This window comes from Seriola lalandi, unplaced genomic scaffold, assembly GCF_002814215.2.
Source record: "Seriola lalandi dorsalis isolate HSWRI2012SDOR001 ecotype SW California unplaced genomic scaffold, Sedor1 jcf7180002052942, whole genome shotgun sequence".
Classification (NCBI taxonomy): Eukaryota; Metazoa; Chordata; class Actinopteri; order Carangiformes; family Carangidae; genus Seriola; species Seriola lalandi.
The window spans coordinates 163,244-186,545 of NW_019523495.1; the positions used below are offsets into that span (position 1 = coordinate 163,244).

The window sequence follows — 23,302 nt, forward strand, 5'->3', positions numbered from 1 at the left end:
AGCATTGTCAAAAGCCACAACAATGCTGGATATTTTCATTCTTTTAAGAAAACATGCTCAAAATACCCAAGATCTAAATCAGTAAATACAAAGCATTACATATTTACAACAACTGAATTTACATCAGAATTTAAACTGGCCAAACAATTTCACTCAGGACATACAATGAAGAAGAATAATTTAATATAGTTTCAACATTAACTCATAAACACCTTTAAATACCTTTGGACATAAGGATAGGCTTCATCTATTAACACCTGAATCTGATTAAGGAATCTATAAAATCCAATTCCTTCTTGTATCGAACACTTCCCGTCACGCAACAACAGCTGGCAGCAAAGCTACGGGCCCAAAGAGGTAAAAAAAAAAAAAAGAAAGAAAAAACACCCAAAAAAACATCTGGTCCAGGCAGCATCTTGAACGAAATGAGAAATGAGAAATGTCAGTTATTGAAAAACGAGTTAGCCTGATTCCCAGCACAGATTATTTCTTATTATTTCCTATCCGTATATGCAAAGCCCCCTCCACTCCCTACAAAAATATTGATTATTAAATATGTTTGATAAGAATATGAAAATAACTCTCCAACTCTGTATAACTTTGAACAAGCTTTAGTGCAGTTTGATTAGTTTAAGACCTGCCTCCAAAAAGAACATAATGTATTGCACCTAAATCACACTGGGTTTATGCTACAATGTCTCACAATAGGCCACAGTCACATTTTGGCAAGTTTTAATTCCCATCCATAAAACCAAAAAAACACTCCTGTTTTGCTGACTTGCAGAGAGTCTCTGGCTCTACAAGGTAAAAAGGTTTCTTGTATAAAAAGAGAGCAGTACTAATGGTAAAACCAATGACTGCATCACATGCATGTATACAAATAGTGAATGTGAATTACAAACTAGACTGAGATGAACCAAACAGTTTCCACAGGGACACAGGGTCAGAAAGGGTATTTCATGTCTCAGGCTTCTATTTCTCTGTATAAATGACATTAACTTGCCTGTCATTTAGGGCAATATTCAGCACCAGGCCTTAAATTCCTGGACAAAGAGGCAACATTCCTCTTCGCAGAGAGTCAGAGAGAAAGAGAGAGACGGAGCCAATTGATTTGGATGAAGACTATTTGACTTCAAGTCACAACACTGGCCAAGAAACAAACAATCATATGCTGTACATAGTAAGATATTATGATTTATGGAGATAGGCGAGGGTGAATCAGAAATATAAGGTACAGTCAACACAATTTTTAAAAATCTTTATTTAGAACTTTTTGAACTATATAAACATATCAGTAAACAACACAAAAAACAGACAGACAAAAACAGAATTACCAGAACAAAAAACAAATGTCCATGCATGCCGAGATACACCATCTCCAGTGTCTGCAGCCACTGTAATGTACAATAAATGTCTATACAGCCTGAAAGTGACACTGTCCTTACACAAATGCAATCCAGATGTGTTCAAAGAGTGTGTTTTAGTAAAGGTGTCTTAAGCAGTTCAAATAAACTGTACACAGAGCCACTGTCAGAGGGTCACACAAATCACCTGTTAAACACCAAGTCTGCTTGCTTTTTGACATAATCAGTGAACTTGAAAACCAAATTTTTACAATTTTACAAAAACAGTTGCCATCACTATTTTATGAGTTTTTACTAAGAGACGGACTTGGCTGTTTTTGCTTCATGTATTGGAAAACAATGTTAACTTATCTCATGCTTTCATATTGTATATATCAATTAAACCTATCTTTATTTTACAGACAAAAAGTGAATCTGTAAAGAAAGCTAGAGTGAGAAATGACTCATATCACATAGGACTGTGCTCCAGACTCTCTGTTGTTACAGGCCTCAAAGTGAGGCGGCAGTGACGTTCTTTGTAACTGCACTCAGCAATGAAACAGGTCACAGTGCACAGTTATATTTTGTTTTTTTTGTTTTGGGATCCAACGGACTGACAAACCAACCTACTCAAGCTGCTGGTCACTGCTGACAAATGTTCCACCACATACCACTAAATGAAAATTACCCATTTAACAGCAGTCATCCACTGCCCCACTACGCTAAAGAGTCAATGGCCTCATCAAATTTGCATCATCAACACAGCTGGAAAAGAGAAATGATGAGTCTCTGTTAGAGCCACTTTGGCTATTTTTTCCAATCCATCTTTCTCTGGCATACTTTTGAAGGGTCTAGCCGGTCCCACTCTGCCTCAATTATCTGGCTATGCCCAGCTGAGATACAATAATCCAAACTCTCATTCCCTGCAATTTCCACACTTGTGTCTGCACACTCACTTGCCTTGTGTTCACAATCACTTATGTAGGTGCTTCTTCCTCTACCTTGAGGATCAGAGCACACACTGTGGGCTGAAACGAGGAGGGATTTACCCACTATAGCCCCGATACATTTTAAGGTAGAGCAGTTCATTTTGACATCTTTATCTCTTATTTGACGAGTTTTGCAATATTTGTCAAGAAATGAAGGGAAAAGAAAAAGAAAAAAAAGAGTCAGTGTGACCACTTTTCATTAGTAGCACATTTACATCAGAATGTATTTAAGCAGATGCAGACTACATTTTGTTTGCTGAAATTATAATCCACTCCAGGAGTCACAGTCAAAGTTATGTAGTTGCCTGTCTGATTAAAAAAGCGATGCATTTCAGATCTGGATCAAGATCAGCCACAAAAACTAACTAAACACTAACAATCTAAATAAATAAATAAAGTATTAATAAATAAAAAAACACAAATTAAATTTATTCCTTTCCATTCTTTTGATGCAGAGCACATCTTAATTTCCTAACCACCAAACTATAAACAATTAAACAGTCCACAACAGGGTTTCAACAGGGTCTTCATTAAGTAGGGGTAATAATTAAGATCTGATTTATCACGTACTGTACATTCAGACATTTGAGGATGAAACGCGCTGCACACCACAAGCCATTAGAATGCAACTGTCAGTGTGTTTGAGTTCAGTCACACTAGTAGCGTTTCATTTTGTTTTCAGTTCAATACAGACGAAACAAACAGGGCACTGATCATATCCAAGAATAAACAGCTATGCAGATCTTTCTCATCAGTGTACACCATCATTTAAGCCATTGTATATGCAAACAGGAAATATCATGTGCTGCGAAATTATCAGATTAGTATGGCTGCCTTCTAAAATGAATCATATACAAATGAAGTTTAAGCTGTTGACAAGTTGAGCCTGGCAAATTCTGTTTTTTAAGGCCGTTAGAGATAGTTGATATTTGTAAAAAAGATCGATATATGGGCTGATATTTGATTTTTACAGAAGATATGGTTATTTCACAGTTGTGACATTTTATAGCTGAACAGACTTGTTTCAAGAGTTACCATAAGATAGTAACATAATAAGTAAAATGTATAAATAAAACCATTAACTTTAATTAGGCAAAGTATCTTGTTTGCAGTCATGTCCAAATTTGTTTATAATTTTTGTTGGAATTGGTACAAAACAGCAGCCCGCATTTCGACTTTGTTATGTTTCTAAAGGACAAAGCTGGTCACCAGACAACAAACAGCAATGACAAAGAGCTTTGGCTGTGACACACATTTCTCCTGACAGTCTCCAATTCTTTTCTGTTGCAAACAAAAAGCACCATGCTGATGCTGGTCTATTTTGGAAGTCACGGAGTGCAAGGCCCAGCCTAAAGGTGGCTGTCCACATGATGTCCACATCTTACTTTATGAAATCATACAGCACATAGCTATGCCTTCTCAATACAACACATGGCTGACATCAGTGTTTGAGAGCAAACTCACTTCTAGTAAACAGTCAGTATATAGTCAATGCAATCTGGTTTTTAAATCCTGCATATGGTTCTACTGAACAATAACCGCTAAAGAATCTAAAGTTTCACTATGTATCATCAGCGTGTTTTAGATATGATACAACAACCTGGCTTGTGAAAACATTTCATTATCCACAATTAGAAAATAAACAGTCAGTAACCAGCTTATTAGATATAACTGTATATAATATGATGTAATCCAGTAACAAAGTCCTGCGATACATCCTGTCTTTGACACTTTCGTGTTGACAGTGGTTCAGAAAGGAGATGATTCCACTCTACAGTCATTTAAGAGGTGGCAGTTAGTGGTGTTGTTGTGCTGGACTACATCATCTTAAAATGTGTCTGATATTTTGTCCAACTTAAATAAAAACACCCCTGGTATAATTCTTAAAAAATAAAAAAAAAGCAATGATCATTTGAAACCTTTGTGTCATTAATACATAATGAACAATGAACATCTCAGTTTGACTAGAGTTTCCTTGTCATTTGTTTTACTGAAGAGAGAACACACACCCTCCTCACTTCAATGATTAGGTATTCTAAAATTAATCCTCACAACTCTATAGTTCATGTGTGACAGCTCTGTTCTTGTTTCTTTGTCTTTTTGTTCAGTTTCCACTCAATGTGTGTCTTTCGTTTCACAGATAACTGACTACAACGAGGCTTTGTAGATGAACACAAAACATGCTTTCAGAAAACATAATGCTTGATTGTTGACTTTCTCTAGGAGCCCATCAGACAATAGATGTGCTTCGGATTAATGTCCTGTAGCATTTATAGCTAGGAAGCGATCCAGAAGCAGGGAATCTGAACTCTTGTTATCACAACCACACCATCCACAAACTTGTTCAACTATAAAGACGATCATAGATAATCAGAAAAAAGACCAGTGAGCTGTGGAAAAGACAATCCAACATGTGTGTATATGAGGGCTGTCAGCAGGACTGAGCAATTGTCAAACTGTTTCTTGTCAAAAAAAAAACAAAAAAAAAACACACTACATAATAAGTGATTGAGAGGATGTCTCACAATCCCATTAGACTACAATTCACTAGCAGCTCCACCTCTGATTGTGTTCACAAGAACCTCACTCAGACATTTTAATTAATCTAAATCAAAACTTCCCCCCAACACGCCTCACAGCAGACCCTGATAAGAACATACTGTATTGTGTCTGGGAACACTTGCTGCACTGACAACAACACACCTTGATCAAAGCAGTCAAAACATGCCTGATTTATGCCTTATTAATGCATCTGACAGCAGGGTAAAACATGAATGACATTCACTGTATTACACCTCAAAGGCAATTAGCTCAATAAAATATTTACACATGTCTATGGCCTACGTAGTGCTTTGTTCCACATCTTTACTACAGCTCTCCGCTACAATTCCAGGTGGGAAGCTCATGTTTCAGGCACCAGATGTGAACAGCGCGCACAAGCGTCACTCAGAGGAGGGAAAAGAATCACATGCAAGATTGGAAACTAAGACCATTTTCCTTCAGACTCCATTTATAAATAAACCCAAACACCATTTAAACAACAGTAGAAGTCAGTAAACAACTGATTTTGGTGTGCAGATATATGAGTCATGCAAGCAGGAATAGAGAAAGACTATATATTAGAGGGATTACTGCAATAGGTTTGAGGGAATGGATCCTACCTGATGCACTGAACTGACTGCTTCCAAGTGTGGTGGGCCTGTTTTTACCTCCACTTACAGGTGGAGAGAACATCTGAAAGGAAGAATATGGACATATCCCTACAATTAAGAGCAAATACTCAACTGTGTAAAAGAAAACATTCAGACGATCAGTTACAATTATCCTCAAAGTAAAATCATATTAGTCAACAATCATCAATTAGTCATGCTTTAAGCCTATGAAGTTCTCACACCTCTAAGCCCTCGGAGCTGAAAAAAAAGGAGTGAAAAGCCATCCTACCGCACTAAAATCCAGCAGGTCACTTAATTCCTTGTCTGTTCCGAGAGCGGCAATCCGCTGCTGAGGATTCATCCTGGCGATCTACAACCTGCAGAAGACAGAGTGCACCAGGTCACATCTTTGCTGCTTTATTTAACGGGGGGCGGGGGGGGGGGGCTAGAGCCACGGGAAATGACTTCCATGAGAGGTATTTGTTATGGATGCAGAATAAAGACCATCACTGTGAAGTAAAGTTGGCTGTGGCGTTGCATCACACAGAGACACTGACAGTGCTGCCACATACTAATTGATCAAATGGTGCAAAGATTTTGTTCGCACACATGTAGTTTTTCCCTGTACACTGCGCTGATTAAAAGGAGATAACGCCGTTGGTGGGAGCTCTGAATGGCTGGCACAGCTTGCCGGGACCTGCAGCATCGCATTATTGCAGTGTTTCTCTGTTAAAAAAAAAAAAACACCGCATGCTGCTGGTGAAACATTTACATAACTCACTGACTGGGCTTTCACTGACGATGTAAATGTCAGTGATTTGTGTGGCAGATTTTCCAAACAAAACGACGGTTAATCTTAGCGGAGGCACCTAACGTCACTTAGGCTAGCTGGCTAACGCTAACTGCAGTTAGTTGTTCATATGGATTGAAATAGCTAGCAAGCTGCAACCAGCTGCAGCGGTTTTGTCCATGTAGACATTAGTACAGAGAAGACGGTGCCGTCCAAACGACTGAAACATAAATTACATACTGCTTCAAGATAAGTAACACAGCCAAACAAATATTGCAAATGACAGTCTCAATCCCTTGCTCCAGAACACAAAATGCAATGATGGTCTTTCTCAACTCCCAACTTCTTTCACAGGTCCGAAAGCTTTTAGTAAACTCCCACTGATAATTTACCTTTTTTCCGACTAAAATCCCGACTAGGGTGATCTGGTGAAGGCTCGCTTTCTTGCAATACGCCTCAAAATAGCGAAATATGGGTTTAAAGACAATACCTGGGAAAATTTCCTCTATATATATCAGTTACGAGTTTCCCTTAGGCAGACATTTTTGCTTTGCAAACGCCTAAGCACCACGATGACATTGGTTATTGTATCCCTCCGCCGAGCGCAGTGACACGCTGGTCCCACACAGCGGGAGATGCTGTGAGAGTCAGCGCACACACCCCGACACACCACCCGGTTATCTCTACTTTATTACTATGAACACTACATCTAGTTCAGTTTAACGGACTGTATTGTCTCAGAAATCTTGGCATTTGAATACTTGCAACATGGTGTTTTCATTTTAAATAAGCTATATTCAAAGCTTTCTATCAGTTGTTATATTTTTAAACATTGTCCATAGTTTTTTTTTGTCTCACAAAGCTGTTGTGTGTCAAACATTCCCCGCAGCAGAGGGATGCAAGCACTGCAGAAGGACCTAGATTTAATCTAAAAACTTTGCCTACCTCTTTCAGTGCTTGCAATTAACTACTACGTGTGTTCAGAATAAAATAATAAATCATTTTTATTTGGTTTTTCAAGCATTTGTTTTTTTTTCAGCTGTTTTCATCAGTTGTTGTATCGAGAGTGTTGGGCGATTTACGCCTTCCTTTCTAATTAGTCCATTGGTTTACAGTATAACTTTCTTACATGCAATTAAATTTATGCTTTTATAGTTGGCATTTATTTTCAGCAATAGCCATTGAGTGTATTTACATTCTGCTGACTATATGCAGGTCTGCCGGTCTTGTGCATAATTTAAATAGGATACCATTTCACAAGAAACGATATATGCATGTACTGGACATGATTGTGAAATACGACCACAGCTGATCTTTATAATTTAGCTATACCACATACTATGTATACTCAATATTTTATTGCAGCCAAAATAATGCCTCATTATTTCCTCACTGTAATGTTGTACCTAATTTTTGGCAGAAGCAGCCATTTTTAGTTCAATAACTAACCTTACACAGAAAAGACATAATTCCACTTTATGATATTTTAAATTGACAAGCACAGAATTATATAACCATTCGCCTAGTTTGCTACATTTTCTTTCAGAAATCTAGTGTCTCTGGCATTTTACATTTGTAGAACCACAAAACCTCCATATTTCTGTCTCAGTCCAAAGGTGCAGTCCAGCGATTCTACTCTAACACACTTTTTTTTGTCTAATTCAGTGAATGTCTCCTTAGGTCTACTCGCTGTCTGCTCTGGGTGTGCTGCAAAATACTGGCTCTGTAAAACAACGTGGCCTGGACCGAGTAACACAACACTACTCCAGCCAATCAGCAACAGGGGGCGTACGTGATTGTGCACAGGACAAGGGAAAGAAGAAAATGGGAGACGGCGGGGGAGGGAGCAGCTGGAGAGTAGATGTATAAGTTGGAGCAAGAGATGGTAAAGCTGCCGAAATTAACATGATGAATTCCTCATGATCGCATAGTCAAGACGGAGAAATGGCCAAGAAACAGGCAGAGAGGAGAAGGTCAGCAGAACAAAAACTGAAAGAGAAGGGCTTTGATCAGGCGAGGGGGAAGACCCGTGTCCTTATCGGTGAGGCTTTCCAACCGGGGAGAGACCTCCGAGAGTTGAAAGGCATGAAGGTGGAAGCAGACGGTGCTCTGTTTCTGCTTGACAGCTGGGTGACAGAGCCAATGGGTCAGTGGGGACTGAAGGGAGCTGTGTATTTGTTTGGCTGTTGAATTCTTTCTCCAGAATCGCGCATTACTCCCTTTTATCAAGTGACCTGACGTTTGTGAAAACCAGTCAAGTCAGTGACCGCTTGCATCTTGTATGGATGTAGGGGATTCTGATGCCTGTCTATTCATGGTGTAATGGTATGGGTGCTTGGAACAGCCAAAAAGGAAGCAGAAAGACAATTAATTTCACATTTGATAAACGACATTATATTGCACATTGTGTGAAATCCAAATTTTTGTACTGTACTGACTTTTATTTAAAAATAGAGCTCAAAATTAGTATCATGAAATATTCATATGTGTTATAAGAAATCTTTCCCTCACAGGTTACCTGAAAGTTTCAATGAATTCATGTGCACGCTGACTGTACAAATGTTCCTATGGTTTTATGGTACAGTTTTTCAGTAATCAAAATGGAAATTCAGTTTAATTTTACATTATAGCACGTTTATAATTTCTCCTATCAGAGCTTAATAAAAATAAAGGTGACATGAAGCATTAACAGATTCCTGCTGAAGATGACCCTGTACTATGTCCATGTCAAATTTTATGTGATTTTACTGTAAACTTTTTGGGGAAAATTAAACTGTTCAGGATCTAGTATTTGCAAAAGCAAAATGAATAACTTTATGTTATTTTCACACATTACCAAATCCTGCAAAAACAAAAAACAAAACAGATACAAATATGTAAGGTGTTCATATTAATAGAATAATGTAAATGAGAGCAGATAGTATTACATTATGTAAAACAGTGGAATGCTATTTTTTATCAAAGTAATACATAGCCTAGAACTTATATGAATATGGTATGCTAAACGATTGTATGATATGATATAACAAATACATTTCATTTAGAACAGCAGGTACAAATTTAAATATTTTAAAATGTATACATCACAAAGATATGAGATCTTAACTTTTAGGGGTACAATAAGTTACAAGAAAGAAATCAAGTTCATATAAAATCTGAATAATTTTCATGCTTCTAGTCCTTTTTTATTTCATTCATATCTATTTTGTGAATCTATTCACTTTTTTAGTGCTTTTTAAACTTCATATTATTTTAATTTTGTTATACGGTAGTAGTTTCATTATAAAGTAGAGACTATAAGGAGTTGTTTGTCATAAATTAGTGAAATAGAGCTACCTTAAATGAATCTATTTATGTGGACATTGAATTTTTTGTTGAGCTTATGTTTTTATTCTGAAGGGTTCACACCAGAAAGTGTTATGGCTGTGTTAGGAAAGAATAAGGGACATTTTCCTTCATGGTAAGAAAATGGGTGAAAACAACGCAACCCTATAAAGCTATTAATGAAACATCAGCTCGCAGTGACAAAAAAAATCTAAACCAGTCCGTTGATCTGAAGGTCTGAGAGTGAGAGAGGAAATCAACTGCCAAAACAAGGATAATTAAAGCTGCAGGGATAAATGATCTTGCTTCACAAGGTGGAGAAAATATATGAAATGATGGACATGTTGCTTTGGAGTGTGGAACTTTTACATTCAAGCCCTTGCAAAATGAGTCCAGACAATGCAGATTAAACCAGTGCGGAAGAGGGGAGCAACCGTAGTGACAGAGACGGAGTACGCTACAGCAACTAGGAGTATGGTGGGAAAACCTAGGAAACAAGTCCTGGTTGTTCCAAACTTCTTCCATTTCAGAATTATGGAGGCCACTGAGCTCTTGAGTCTAGCAGTATTTTTGGTAACACCTATCATAATAAAGTATGAGACAAAGTATGATAAAACATTTATGCAATGGTTATGCAACTGAAATTCCTACAGTAAATGAGGACCAGGACCCACAGTAGGCCTATGTGCTGTGGCCTCGCCTCAGACGACCCTTGGCCCAATTTAACCTCTGCGTACCACACCAGATCTCTCACCTTTGGATACATAATTACAACTTCAATCCTTTTTCTTTTTTTTTTTTTTTTTAACAATTACGAAAGGTACACAGGTTGTAAGTTTGCATCAACACACAAGGGTAACCGCCAGCCACCCCCTCCCCCCATCCCTGTACAGCAGTGGCACTGAATCTCAAAGGTAAGCCTCTGTTTGACGCAAGCATATAAACATTACACACAATGAATTTTAAACTTTATCATTACATCATTACAGTTTGGTGTAAACAGAAATACTTTTGATAAAATTTGCTCTGTGGAATACATGCAGTTATTTGTTAACTATGAACACTGTGGGCTAATTTAAAATTGCAGTGCTGTTAAATAATAATTGGTCACCTGTATGTCGAAACTTAATAAGGTCTTCAATTCAATGGCCCACTACTCCGCAGGACGAGGAAGTCTCCTGCAATAACAGTATGATACAGTATGACTTTGTAGCTGTGTATCTATCTTTCTAAATCTCTTACATGTATTTGTGTGATAGTTTGGCAGCGTCATCTGTAGATTAAGCATATTTGAAAACTAATTGCAGCATATTGTGATTTCTTAGTGTGTTGTATGTAGAATCACAGCAACATGTCATGGTGTACTTAAATATTTACCTTTTTTTGTTAAATGCTTTTCAAGTCCACAGTAAAACACAGTACTGTGCAGTTCTTCCACTGCGTTGGAACTACTTTTTCCTCTGAACTGGCGGGAAGCCAGACAAGAGGACTGCAGTAAAGTTGGGTTCATATTGGCTGCCACTGTGGCTTGGGGATACACACAAATGAAAATATCTATGTCTTTTAAAAGTCTGCTACAAATTTTAACCATCACTACTTCCAGCAACTGCCTCAGACTTTGAATTTCTGCAATTTGGGTAATTGAATAATTGAAACAGCAATGCAGACAGGCTTAAAAGCACTAGTTAACTGCAGCAGATCATAAATATACTGTATAGGGCAGACAATGGACAGTTGTAACAAAATATTATCCTACAGGCTTGTAGTGATAATTATCATATACTGTAACAGATGAATGGATCGATAGATAAATAAAATCTCAAATGTTGTTATCTGTTATAATATTTAATGGAGATACTCTCCAGTTTTGTTACTGCTTGAGTGGTTTAGTTGAACTGGTTTCAAAACCTGGCCTACAGGCCAGAGAAAACAGTTTGGTGTCTGTGTTCAGGCTGCATGAAGCAAAGGAATGACTGACGAAGGAGCAAGTGTCAAACTGAAACCGAAAAGACATAAGGTTGTTAAGAAGGCATGGGTGGTGAATGTTGAATGTGGCTGCAATCAGTGGCAAGTATCACTGACTGCAGCCACCTGGGTTTGACCGTGTCAGATGGGTTTGTTGTACTCAGCTAAGGCCAGAGCCAACATGTTAGTAATGACAATGAAAATTTATGCATGAACCTCATGAGAAACAAGTGGGGTGTTGGTGCATCACTTGGGGTTGCTCCGCCTATCTTATCCAGATGTTTTATCGAGTGTGGCCTGTTACACCTACAGTAGCTTCAGTCAACTCAATCCCAGAACCACCAACACTTTTGGCACCAGATCTTCACTCATCAGCACACAATAGACTGAATATAAAAACTACACCTTAAGTGAATACAGACTACACACTTTGAGTCTGGCTTTAACATTTTATCTGTCAACCTACAGAAAACATCAGATTGCAGCCTGGCAAAAACATATCTATAAATGCTGCTATGTGTGAACACATTGTGAAGTTAGGAGTTGTTGGCAACATGTCATGGGCTGTTCTGGTAATTATATTATTCCTGTTGACATATTTGGTGCAAGTGAATTATGTTAGATGACATTGTATTTTAGTCAATTTTAGTAAAGAAAAACAAAACAAGGTAAGATGTCTCTTTAAAAATAGGATTCTGTCTCATTATGAATACACACTGTTTACAATGTGTGTGATTGCAACTTGAATGTGTTAAGCTGAAGCTATAACAAATATAAAACCAACTTCAACGGAAAGACTGCTGTTAAACTTACACTACATCCAATTACTTAATGTGGAAATAAGGTCATTGTTAAAAGGGTCATTATTAAAAATGTTTACTATGATGCTTATTACATATTAGTAACATAGCAAACAGCATTGTGTCCAAACAGTGTTAAGCTTGGCAGAGGCTGCTGACAGTTACAGTTGTGCTTACTTTGCTGAATGGTTGACATGAGAGAGGTTTCCTGAAAGGAATTTTGTACCTGAATTAATTTAAGACAAATATACAGTATGTTTGTTAACTGTTAGAAAACAAGTCATTTCATAGCTCCCAATGTAAAAATCAGATGTAAATCAGACATCCCATGTAAATCTTCTGGACATAACTCTTCTGTACAGTAACCCCACTTATACAAAGTAGTTAAGTATTCTGAGACAGATTTTGCCTAAAACCAAGGAAATAAAGGGCCCAAGCAAAAAGCCAGTGGACACTCCAGCACCACAAACAAACCATGTAGATTTTGGAGGAGAGGTATCTTGGATTTCCATGATTTATAACTGAAGATAATGCCGTACAATATGTATCAACAATAAAAAACACCACTGAACATATTGTACAAGGGATACCGCACTGCTCAAACACATGATGAGTTCATGTCCAGTTTATAGTGCAGCCCTGAAGACAGCCATTTTTTAATAGACAACAAAAATGTTAAACTTCTAAATCAAAACCAACCCATCATGCAAGAGGAGATTAAAGGATAATCTGTCACCTAACGTAAATTTTCTCATATTCATATTGAAACATGAATCTATGGGGGACGTCTCCGCCCTTTATTATTAATTCCAGACTGCCACCTGTTGGACAAACTGAGATCATCCAAACTTCTCCAGATGTTTTTCACCAAATGAAAATACCCACATAAATATATAAAGATAGTTTCAACATAGTTTTGTTGTTTATTTCCAACATTTCACAGATATTGGAAATAAAGAAATTAGTAAACAAAAGTCAAAACCCACAGTGAGAATTTATTGTAAATACGTTTTCACACCTGTATGGTAATTTTAGAAACATGAACATATTGTCTAAGAAAGCGTGATCATATTACCTTTTTTCTGTCCTCTTAAAAATGCACTTAGCCTTTAACCCACACACTAAATCACCATTATGCAAACAGAGTAGATTATCGCAGCCTGTACCTGTCAGAGGGGTTGCATCCATATATTGTGAAATAATTTTGCAATTTTTTTTTTGAAAAAACAATTCTTCCTCCTGAAAGGTGTGTAGTTTTTTGGCAGGTCAATTGATGTGAAAACAATATTTTATAACAATGAAGGTAGCCTACAACACCTCTCAATATACACTAACAAAATGCAGTTCAACAGCATGACAAACTACAGCCTCCTAAATGACCATGAAGCTGAATCAACAAATAAACCGTTTCAACAAAAACTCAAAACTCAATTGCGTTCCTAAACATACTAATTCATTTTGAGCTTGAGTTTTAATATTTCACCTCAAATCAATAATTTGACAAGTAATGCTCAGCACAAGATCAATAATGAAATTGTTTTAGGGCTTTTCGACATGGAGGACTTCAGTTATTAAGAATTCAGTTATCATGTGGCCTACTTGAATGAACATGCAAAATGGGAAACCAACTCCCTGTGATTCTGTATTTCACTTTAACAATTAAGAAATTAAGCCAGACCAACAGACTCAGTGTGGGTTTTGCTTCTCTTTGTTCCTGTTTTGCATCTCTTTGCAGTTTTGTGGTGATTTTGTATCTCTTGCTAGTCATTTTCTGTGTTTTTACAAGTTTTGTGTTTCTTTGTGATTGGTTTGCTTTTTAGTCAATTTGCATCTCTTTGTAGAAGTATTGTATCTATACTGCTATTGGTTTGTATCTCTTTGTGGTCATTTTGCATCTCCATTTTGTTATTTTGCATCAATTTTCACTTATCTTATTCCTCTTTATGGTCATTTTGGGACTCTTTGTACTGTTTCATGTCTCTTTGGAGTTATTTCTGTCGCTTTGTTGTTGCTTTGCTAACCTTTGTTCTTGTTTTGCGGTATCTTGCTAGTTGTTTTGTGACTTTGGGTCTGGGTCTTTTTTAATCTATTTTTTATCGTTTTGTTTTTTGTCTTTTCGTGGTTGTTCTGCATCTCTTTTAGTTGTTTTGAGTCTCGCTGTCTTGCATCACTTATAGATGCTTTGCATATCTTTGGGGTCATTTTGTGTGTCTTGGTGGTCATTTGATTGATTTGAAATGTTAAGTCACTTCAGATGGAGGCTCTGGGTCTGTGCCCATAAGGCCTGTTCAGTAATCCATCAATGGATGTAGCAATATTCACTGTTACTGTCTCTCCTCCTCGACTACATGTTGACTGCGTTAAAAAAAAAAAAAAAAAAACACTGAAAACTACATTTCCCAGAATGCAAAACTGCAAAATCACCATACGCTTGTGTTTTACGCTTAGCGGTCACATTCACCAATTGCTGGAGCAGACTATTGGTCAGGGTACTACAAACAACTCAGAAATGGTGGCAGTCTTCAGTCTATAATCCCTGGTTTCTTTTTGCACCGGTGTTTACTTCAGTAACGATGCCGGGCATGTGTTCCGTGCCGGGCTGTAAGGGCTACAAGAAGGCCAGGTCCCGGGGAGTCGTATTCCACTCTCTGCCTACAAGAGACCCAGAGCGCTGCAGAAAGTGGTTAAAGGCCATACACAACCCCAAATTTGACGAAAACACACCAGTAAGTAAATACGGCAACGTACGAGTCTGTAGCCAGCATTTTAAACCGGGAGATTACGAACCGGACATACAGGCAGAACTAATGAAAACAACGCCCCGAAAAATCCTCAAGTCAAACGTAATTCCGTCTGTTTTCTCTGGAAGACAGGAAGAGGACCTCAGCACCTTTCTGCCCGCAGGTGACAGGAGCCGGACAGAGGTAAATCTTTACCTGTAAAAAGTTGCTTTTTAAAGATAATGTTGGCTAGAAATCAAAAATGTGTCTTGTATGAGTAATTTCGCCCCTTGAGAGAATGTTATTTCAGAAAATAGGAAAATAGAAAATAGTTGAAACTTGTGCATTAAACACTGAAATCTAGGGGAAAAAATGGTATTACCTGTCTCATATTGGAAACTCCTGGGGACGGTTCATTTCACGAGTTCATGAGTGCTGTGCTGAGGCTATAGTAAATCACGTTTTAGTCATTATGAGGCACATTCAGGGCCTTCGATGAAACGAAGCAAAATGTTTGTTTAGTGGACACTGGGGCACCGAGCGCGTTGTTGGGTTAAGCATGCGCACTGGCCTTTTAATAACAGGTATATGCACATGTTGCTGCTGATTGGGTAACATCTCTGACACACCCACCAAACGAGCCTGTCCACTTCCACCTTACCGAAATTGGCTGCTCTTCTTCACCTAGGGGGCTCTCCTGAGATAGTCCTCAATGATGCCCATGGAGCTAAACTAATTGTTCACTACGTTTCTAGACAAAAAGCCCAAATTTTATTAAAAATTTTGCAAATATATGGATTATATATCAGAATTGAATTAAAAAATATTAATGTCTTTTCGTTTTTCTAACAAGGTAGGGGATTTTTCCCATAAAAGGCTAGCACTCTGCTGATGTATGCTGAGTGGCTGGTTAAAGATTAACAACTAATTGTAACAGGACATCCTGCATCAATGACACTTGGAGTCTACAGCTGTTTTTTGATATGAAATCAAATGAACGTGGTTAGAACAGAACAAAAACTTACCTGTGCTGTATCAGAAGCCATGTTCCAGCTGGTTCCAGCTGTGTTGTTGTCCACAGTGATTTTGATTAGACATGATTAGAAAACAGTGGCACAACTTTAGAAGTTGGTTAAAATATTTATTATTGTGCAGCAAACACAATACTTCTTCATCCAGATGATTTTAAGAGTCTCAGAGGAGTCTTCAAATACCGTCAGAGCAATGATAAGTATTTTTAAATGACATTGTGGGTTTTTCCAAAATCACCAGGGATTTATTTTTGTGAAAAAACAAACGTTTAACTCTGTGACTCGAATGTAATGGCCGTACATGAGAGGCACAAACTTGGGTTGTAAAAAGTATTTTGTTTACTGCACTGTACCAACGATGAGCCACTTTGGGCTCCAAAGTAAAAGTGGTGGAAACTGTCGGGTACAAAATGTCTATAAAAATTTACTGCAAAGTGTGCTTATATCAAAATGTTTTTTGTTTTTTAATTAGTCGAACGCTCCCAGTACAACTGCTCAAGCCTCTACCTCAGTGGTTTCAGGTCCCAGCGTGGACAGTGTGTTGCAATGGGCCTCTGTGTTAACTTCAGTAAGTATGATGTAGTAAACCTATGTCATTGAAATTTGACGTTTTGTTTTCACAGGTTAATCTGTGGTTAATTTGTGTTAGGAAAGAGTTTTATGGATATAGCAGTAAATCAGAAGTCTACCCTTTTTGAATTTGTTCTACTGGCTTAACAATCACTGTTTTTACTCGAGGGGTCCGACTACATCTTCCTTGAGTGTTCAAGGTACTGGTGTGGATACTGCATCACCAATTCCTTTACGGATAACAGATGACATCGGCCCTTTTTCTGTGTAAATGAGTGTTACATGCAGTCAAAAGTACAGTATATTGGTATTGTGAACCCCTCCTCAGGTAATCTGCACACACATCTACTTTTAACTAATTTAGAATTATACATCTGTCTCGGTTATCCCAGATTTCCTCAGGAGCTTCAAGCACCTCATCCCTGTCCCCTCCACCAGCTCAAACCAGTGAGAGTTTGTGCAGCGTGGCTTCAGTCGATTGTCTGAATGAGAGCTTCCACCAAAGGACTGAATCCAGCTCGACCGCGGCATTAAAACCAGACAAGAACACAGAAAAAGACTTGAGTCAGTCAAGGACTATTGTGAATGACAGTTGTTTGATGGAGCTGTTCAGGAAGTGTCAGACATGTGGACAGACCATAACCAAAAAGAAGGTGTCTCACTGTGGTGCACAGAAGAAGGTGAGGTGGAGCTGCCTTGGTGGACACAGGGGCATATGGATGTCATCACCTCACCTTTGGGAGGCATTTCCTGAAATCCACCTTCTTACAGCTCTCGCCATTCTTTTTTCTGGAGGCACCTTTACATATTTTAAAAAATGGGCCAAACATCTGCACCTGAACTTCATGGGGAATAAAACCTTTTTTGAAATTCAAAAGGCATACCTCAACTCAGAAAGGAAACAGATGATCAGGACGGAGCAGGAAGGGATCTGTGCAAAGGGGCTCCATCAACAGCTGGAAGTGACTCCACTTCCCATTTCAGGTGACGGTTGTTTTGTTTCTCCTTGGAAAGATTATGGAAAAATGCTTAAAAAACTAAATGAGAACTACATAACCTGAAGTTTTGTCCCATCCATCCATCCTTCCACTCCAACATCCTCCTTATGGTATGGATCTGTTCTGTAAACACACGTACACACACCCACACCCACACCCCCCACACACACACACACACACCCCCCCACACACACACACACACATACACACCCCACACACACACACACACGCACGCACGCACGCACGCACACATTTGTAAGTGCCAGCTGAATGTCTGTTTGTTCAAGTGCAGCTTTTACATTACATTACATTAATGACTCAGAAATTGAAATCTTAGTGCATATTACTATATATAGAATTGTACATATTGCTAAACATTTTACTTGTAACAATTTTGTTTTTACTTTAAAGATCCTCTGAAGAAAATCAAGGCCAAGTCGAGGGGAACAGAGAAATTAACTCTATCATCATGGTCAAGGTGAGGCAGCAAGTACAGGTTATACTTGTCATTAATTGAAACTGATTTTAAACAATCAAATCTGTTCATTTTAATGGTAAGTACTAATCAGCATGTCTAACTGTTTTGTATAAGCATCAGTGCGAGCGACCCTTTTCACACAGTAACTTGATGACTTTGTATGTAAAAGAAATTGTTCACTAAAGCTTGAAATATCTCTTAAAGAGATACAGGAAGTTTAATGCGATAAAAATGGCGGAAAAGTGAAGTGGTTGAAAAATCAACTATGGCTTTATTGGAAGAACTTTTTAGTTGCGCTTGCCAATGGTCACCACTGAAGATATGCGACATTCAATAAATAATAAATTAACATATTGACCAGGATGGCACCCGAACCTGCAGCATGGATGTCCGCTGTTTGACCATTAACGTTCCTGTCCAAGTCACTCCTACAGAAACTTCATTGTATTTTCAATAGGCTCAAATTGATCTTTCAAATCATTATGTGATATGTTTGGCAATAATTCAAAAAGGACTACTCTTACATTTGTATGAATATATACTGTATGTTATGCTTTTTATAGGCATTGTTTTTTTTCAACTTCATACCATGTATCCTCATCTTTCAGCACAAAATAAAGTGAAACATAAATAAAGACATTTAAAGTTTTTATTTACACAATGAACCAGTGTGCCTTGATTTCCGGGAAATCCCATACCTCCTATTTGTTGTCATATTTCCGAATTGTGATACCAGAGATGTGACTTTATTTTTTATAACCATTAAGAACTAACTAATTTACCTTAAGAAGACCACAAAATTACTTCTAATTTATTATGTTTATTAAAGAAAACCCATAATAACAGATTCGTTGACTGAGTAAGAGCAGTGAACTTTAAAGTACACCAAGAAGTAAAAGATCTGAACAGGTGCAAAACTCTTTTTCTTTATTGGCTACTGACCAGAACTTCAAACTATTTTTAAAGGCTCAATAGTGACTGACAGTTTCAATTACAAAAGTCATGTTGCTTCATTGTTGGCTCATGAGGTGGCTTACTGCACAAGCTTGTAATTTGCCAAGGCATAATTCTTCCAGTTTTGGGTTTAAATAGTATCATATCTTTTATAATATGCTGTTCAAGAAATGATTAATGAAACTACTCCAGGTTGTGAGTGGTTTTAAACTCTAACTGAAGCGCAGCAAAGTTTCAAACAACTACAGAAATATTCTACAAATCATCACCATCAAGTAATATACTTAACTATAAATAGTTTACTCACTTATGTCCAGATTCCTCAGTCTACTCCAGAGGTTATAGAGCAGTTTTTAGGATTAGAGTCTCGTAAGTGTGACAGAGATAGCTGTTAAAAAATAATAAATTTGTGCCTCACTTTGACTGTAATACGTCCTTTGACCAGTGACACATTCAGACAGAATCTACCAGGTAAACCTGAAACAGGTATATCTGTAACTCAGGTGTTTTGTCAAGCCAAGGGTACATTTTAATTTACATTTTCCAGATGAGGTTTTGTGTCTAATGATAATTTTTCTTTTTACAGTTATGAAAAGATATCCTCAATATCAATGACTTCTACTGGGACTTGCCGACCTAACGCACTGTCAAGTGTTGCACGTGTGTCAGCCTCTGAAAGGTAAGCACATTCACAGTCACCAGGACATTTCAGTTGATGCCTGAGCCCCTCGACCACAACAGATCATTTTGGATTTTAACCGTAATCTTGTAGTGCTAAATGAAATTGTTGGGATACTTGCACATTTTTTATCATTAAAATTAAACATACAAGGTACTGTAGCTTTTTATTAGCAGGACTGGAAACATGGGTAAAAGAGATAGATGACATTATAAACTATGTGGCCAGAATTGAACCAGAAATATAGCAGTTACTTTGTGTCAATGCAGACTGCTGTACAAACACAACACCTTTGTATGGCCTTGTATTCATCGCATGGGTGTCACACGAGAGAATTAACGTCCACATGCTGTAACATTTGATTAGTCATAAAATGAATTTCACTATGTGTCTGCAGAGGTAAAACGAGTCAGCAAGATGATGTTGAACATCAGAGTGAAACTGCACCTAAGGCAACAGAGGTGGACAGGCTCCAGGGCAGGTTAGTAATGATCTTTTTCAGAAGGTACATTTCATTAGGTGTATACTGTTTGTCTGTCAGTAATGTATTGAATTTTTATTCAATGTCCTCACTGTACTATGTCATTTTCAGTTTTGAGGAGATGGAGGTCACCATCGACGAGCATGAATGCACTAGTGTGAAGAACAGAATGTAATTTCTTACGATATTGTACAGCATTTATTGTATCTTAATTTGTGCTTCTGTGTCTCATTTGAATCTATCATCACATTTGTTTTTTTTATCTAACAGATCTGACTTAGATAATGATATGGAAAACATCAGAGAAACAACTGATCTCAGAGCTGCAGGAGCAGATGACAGCTGTGATGAAAGAGTCTACGTACCACTCATTCCTAATCAGAGGTACCTGTATGACTGATGAGGCTCATTTTCAAGAATGTTTGTTAGAAAATTTAAGTTATTTTTGAGTCATTTGAATTTATTATTATTCATTATTCATTTATTTAATTGAGACAGTATAGGTACATGTGTGCACATCCTTGCTAAAACCACAAATTCACAAATGACATGCTGCACCTCTCGCTCGCTTTTTTCCTACATTGCTTATCTTTAACTTGAGGACTTGTACATCGGTTGAAAGAAGTATTATGTGAAAAGGTTTAAGACTGGAGAGATATCAGTCAAGAATTGTCAGGTTTTTTTACGTTATGGACACACATTACTGTGGTTTTCTGTTTCAGGTCTGCAACATCAGAACTTTTACTGGAATGTGAAGAGGAGGATCTGGAGCCGTGGCAGGAACAAACTTCAGAAGTTCATTTGAAAGATGAGGATGACACTGTGGAGTTGAGTATGTAACTGCATTTTCTATAAAAAACATGTTGACGTGTTTTTAGACATTCAACTTCTATACTCCACTAAAATGCAAATAACTCAATAACTTGAGTCAAAAACATGTCAACATAAATGATTCAGAATGGCTTGCTGTTTTTGGTTAAATATCAATATTAGTTAATAATAATATTGATATTTAAGTGATATAAAATAGAGATGTTTAGTAGATGGACTGAGTTAGACTACTACCATGTCTGTGTGCTGTTGCACATATTCTCAGCTAAAACGTTAATTTAACTTGCATCCAATTTTTGTCTTTTTGTACGTTGTTACAGCTGATGACCAAACAGATTATAAACCTTCACCTCTTCAGAGAAATGCAGTGAATAAAACAGAAACTGTACAACTCTACAACAACCAAGTAATGTTATTAGAATTATTGTATGTATTCATTTGTAATAAATTAGTTGAACCACTTATAGCTTGTCATCTGATTTATAAAATGTTTGTTATGTGTATACTGGTTCTGAATGTTAGAAAATTGATTCTGTTTCTATTTCCCAGGGATTCATTGTGGCTTCACCACAATTAACAAGCAACACTGAGTTCATTGGCTCTGTCGGGACACAGTGTCTCCCCAGGAATTCATTTGCAATAGTTCCAGGTAAAAGTGAGAGAAGCTCTGAGGAGACTTTTTTTGTAATTATTTTCAGCCTTATATTTTTGTGATAATGTAATTTTTTTCATCTTTAGTCGACCCTAAGAGTTTGTGTGTTGTTTTTTTTAGCTGGTCACCAGCAACTTCTCCAGAAAGTGTCTACAGCCACAGTAACACCTGAGGCCTATGCTGGTGTCCAATCTTCTGAGATGCAACAAATCAGCGACAACCCTGTGTCCTTGTCCAGTGTCCAGGGTCCTGCATTATATACAACACTGTCTAACCAGCTGCAGTCAGACCGGTCTGACTCACAGGCCCTCTCTGTATCTATTTCTCTGCCTTGCTTTACCATACTTGAATTTGAATCAACTGGCACATCAAACAACCAAGAAATATAAAATTTAAGTGTAGCAAGAGAACAGAAACAGTTACAATGGATATCAGTTCATATCAGTTGCACAAATAAAGAAGAAGAAGATGCAAGTTATCTGCATATTTAAGCATCTGTGCACGCCACTGAATCTGTTGGCTCTTCTAACATGGCTGCAGTCTGGGGAGCCCTGCACACAGCACCTGTTACCTCCTTCTTCCAAGTCCAAATGAAAAGAAATTGTTGGCAGCATGTCAGTTACATTCCACTTCACTGGTAAAGGTTTTATTATTATATTATGTTCAGTAAAATAAAGTCATTTGTCAAAACCCATTCTCAAGTGCTTCATTGCTGTATTATTGAAATGCATGGTATTGGATCATAGTTTTTCTATAATACATTTAGATTTACTGTGATCAAGGTCTCACTGTGCAGCATGTTGATTTTGCTACCACAAGTTGGACTAAATCTGTTCCCAAACTCTCATGTCCTCCTTTGGAAGCCTCCATCCCCATTCAAACTGATTGCATTTTCATCAACCAGCACCAATACTGAAACTGAAAACTAGTGAAAGAATGAGCTAAGTTGAATAGAAAAGTGGTGGGAAAACATTTGTAAAGCCTGCAAACGTAGCAAGTGTCTGGAAGCTACATTTAAAGGGGCAAAGTGTGTCAACGTTTCACTGCTAGCAAATAACTCACATTAATGAACACTTTATGTTTACAAATCATTTGAAAATAACATTTTCATATTTCAAAGCTGTTTTTGTATTTGAAATGTAGGTTCTCCCAAATTATGACAAAAAGGTTTTTTTAACTTGATGTTTTTTTTTTATTTATAACTTGGTTTGCAATGCTAAATATTTAAAGTAGTCTACGTGCCAGTAGAATTGACTAAAACCTTTTCTGCATCCCCATTAATTTTCTCTAAAAAGTAGACAACACCTCACTCAAACCAAAGAAAACTTTTGTAAAATGAATGTTTACTTTTGTAAATTATGCAAATGGGTCAAAACCACTTACTGTGACCTGGGTGTGGTCAGAAGCAGAGCAGGTGAACTCAGGTTATTCTGTAGCCAGTACAGCAGCCATAGAACCACAGAAGGGATCACAGATCTACTTTAGCCCTCACAACCATAACTACTGATTACAAACATGTTAGAAGACCATTGTAGTTCAAGTTTT

General features: G+C 37.6%; 2 protein-coding genes across 9 annotated transcripts in view; one reads left to right on the forward strand and one right to left on the reverse strand.

Moving 5' to 3' along the window:
* The window catches only part of tcf12 (transcription factor 12), an 84,881-nt gene extending 69,358 nt beyond the window's left edge, over window positions 1–15,523 (reverse strand). For 3 of the 7 annotated variants that reach the window (XM_087172466.1, XM_023400739.2, XM_023400738.2), the window contains exons 1-3: window positions 6,667–6,827; window positions 5,774–5,861; window positions 5,494–5,566 (exon numbers count right to left, since the gene is read on the reverse strand). In XM_087172466.1, coding sequence (XP_087028592.1) covers window positions 5,494–5,566; window positions 5,774–5,845 — 145 coding nt within the window. In that variant the 5' untranslated portion in view covers window positions 5,846–5,861; window positions 6,667–6,827. Of the gene's footprint in view, window positions 1–5,493; window positions 5,567–5,773; window positions 5,862–6,666; window positions 6,828–15,465 lie in introns of those variants that run through there. The other 4 variants (XM_087172467.1, XM_023400740.2, XM_087172465.1 and 1 more) reach the window with 3 other exon arrangements.
* On the forward strand, window positions 14,783–22,451 carry LOC111650818 (uncharacterized). 2 transcript variants are annotated; one of them, XM_023400743.2, is made up of 12 exons: window positions 14,786–15,287; window positions 16,587–16,682; window positions 17,077–17,668; window positions 18,094–18,160; window positions 19,701–19,793; window positions 20,191–20,274; window positions 20,386–20,445; window positions 20,545–20,658; window positions 20,997–21,106; window positions 21,426–21,511; window positions 21,655–21,754; window positions 21,878–22,451. In XM_023400743.2, exons 1-12 carry the CDS (start codon window positions 14,937–14,939, stop codon window positions 22,144–22,146), a joined length of 2,022 nt encoding a protein of 673 aa, XP_023256511.1. In that variant the 5' UTR covers window positions 14,786–14,936; the 3' UTR covers window positions 22,147–22,451. The 2 variants fall into 2 exon arrangements, with proteins under 2 accessions (XP_023256513.1, XP_023256511.1); XM_023400745.2 differs by lacking the exons at window positions 21,655–21,754; window positions 21,878–22,451 and having other exon boundaries at window positions 14,783–15,287; window positions 20,997–21,101; window positions 21,426–21,489.
* Window positions 22,452–23,302: the final 851 nt, after the last annotated feature.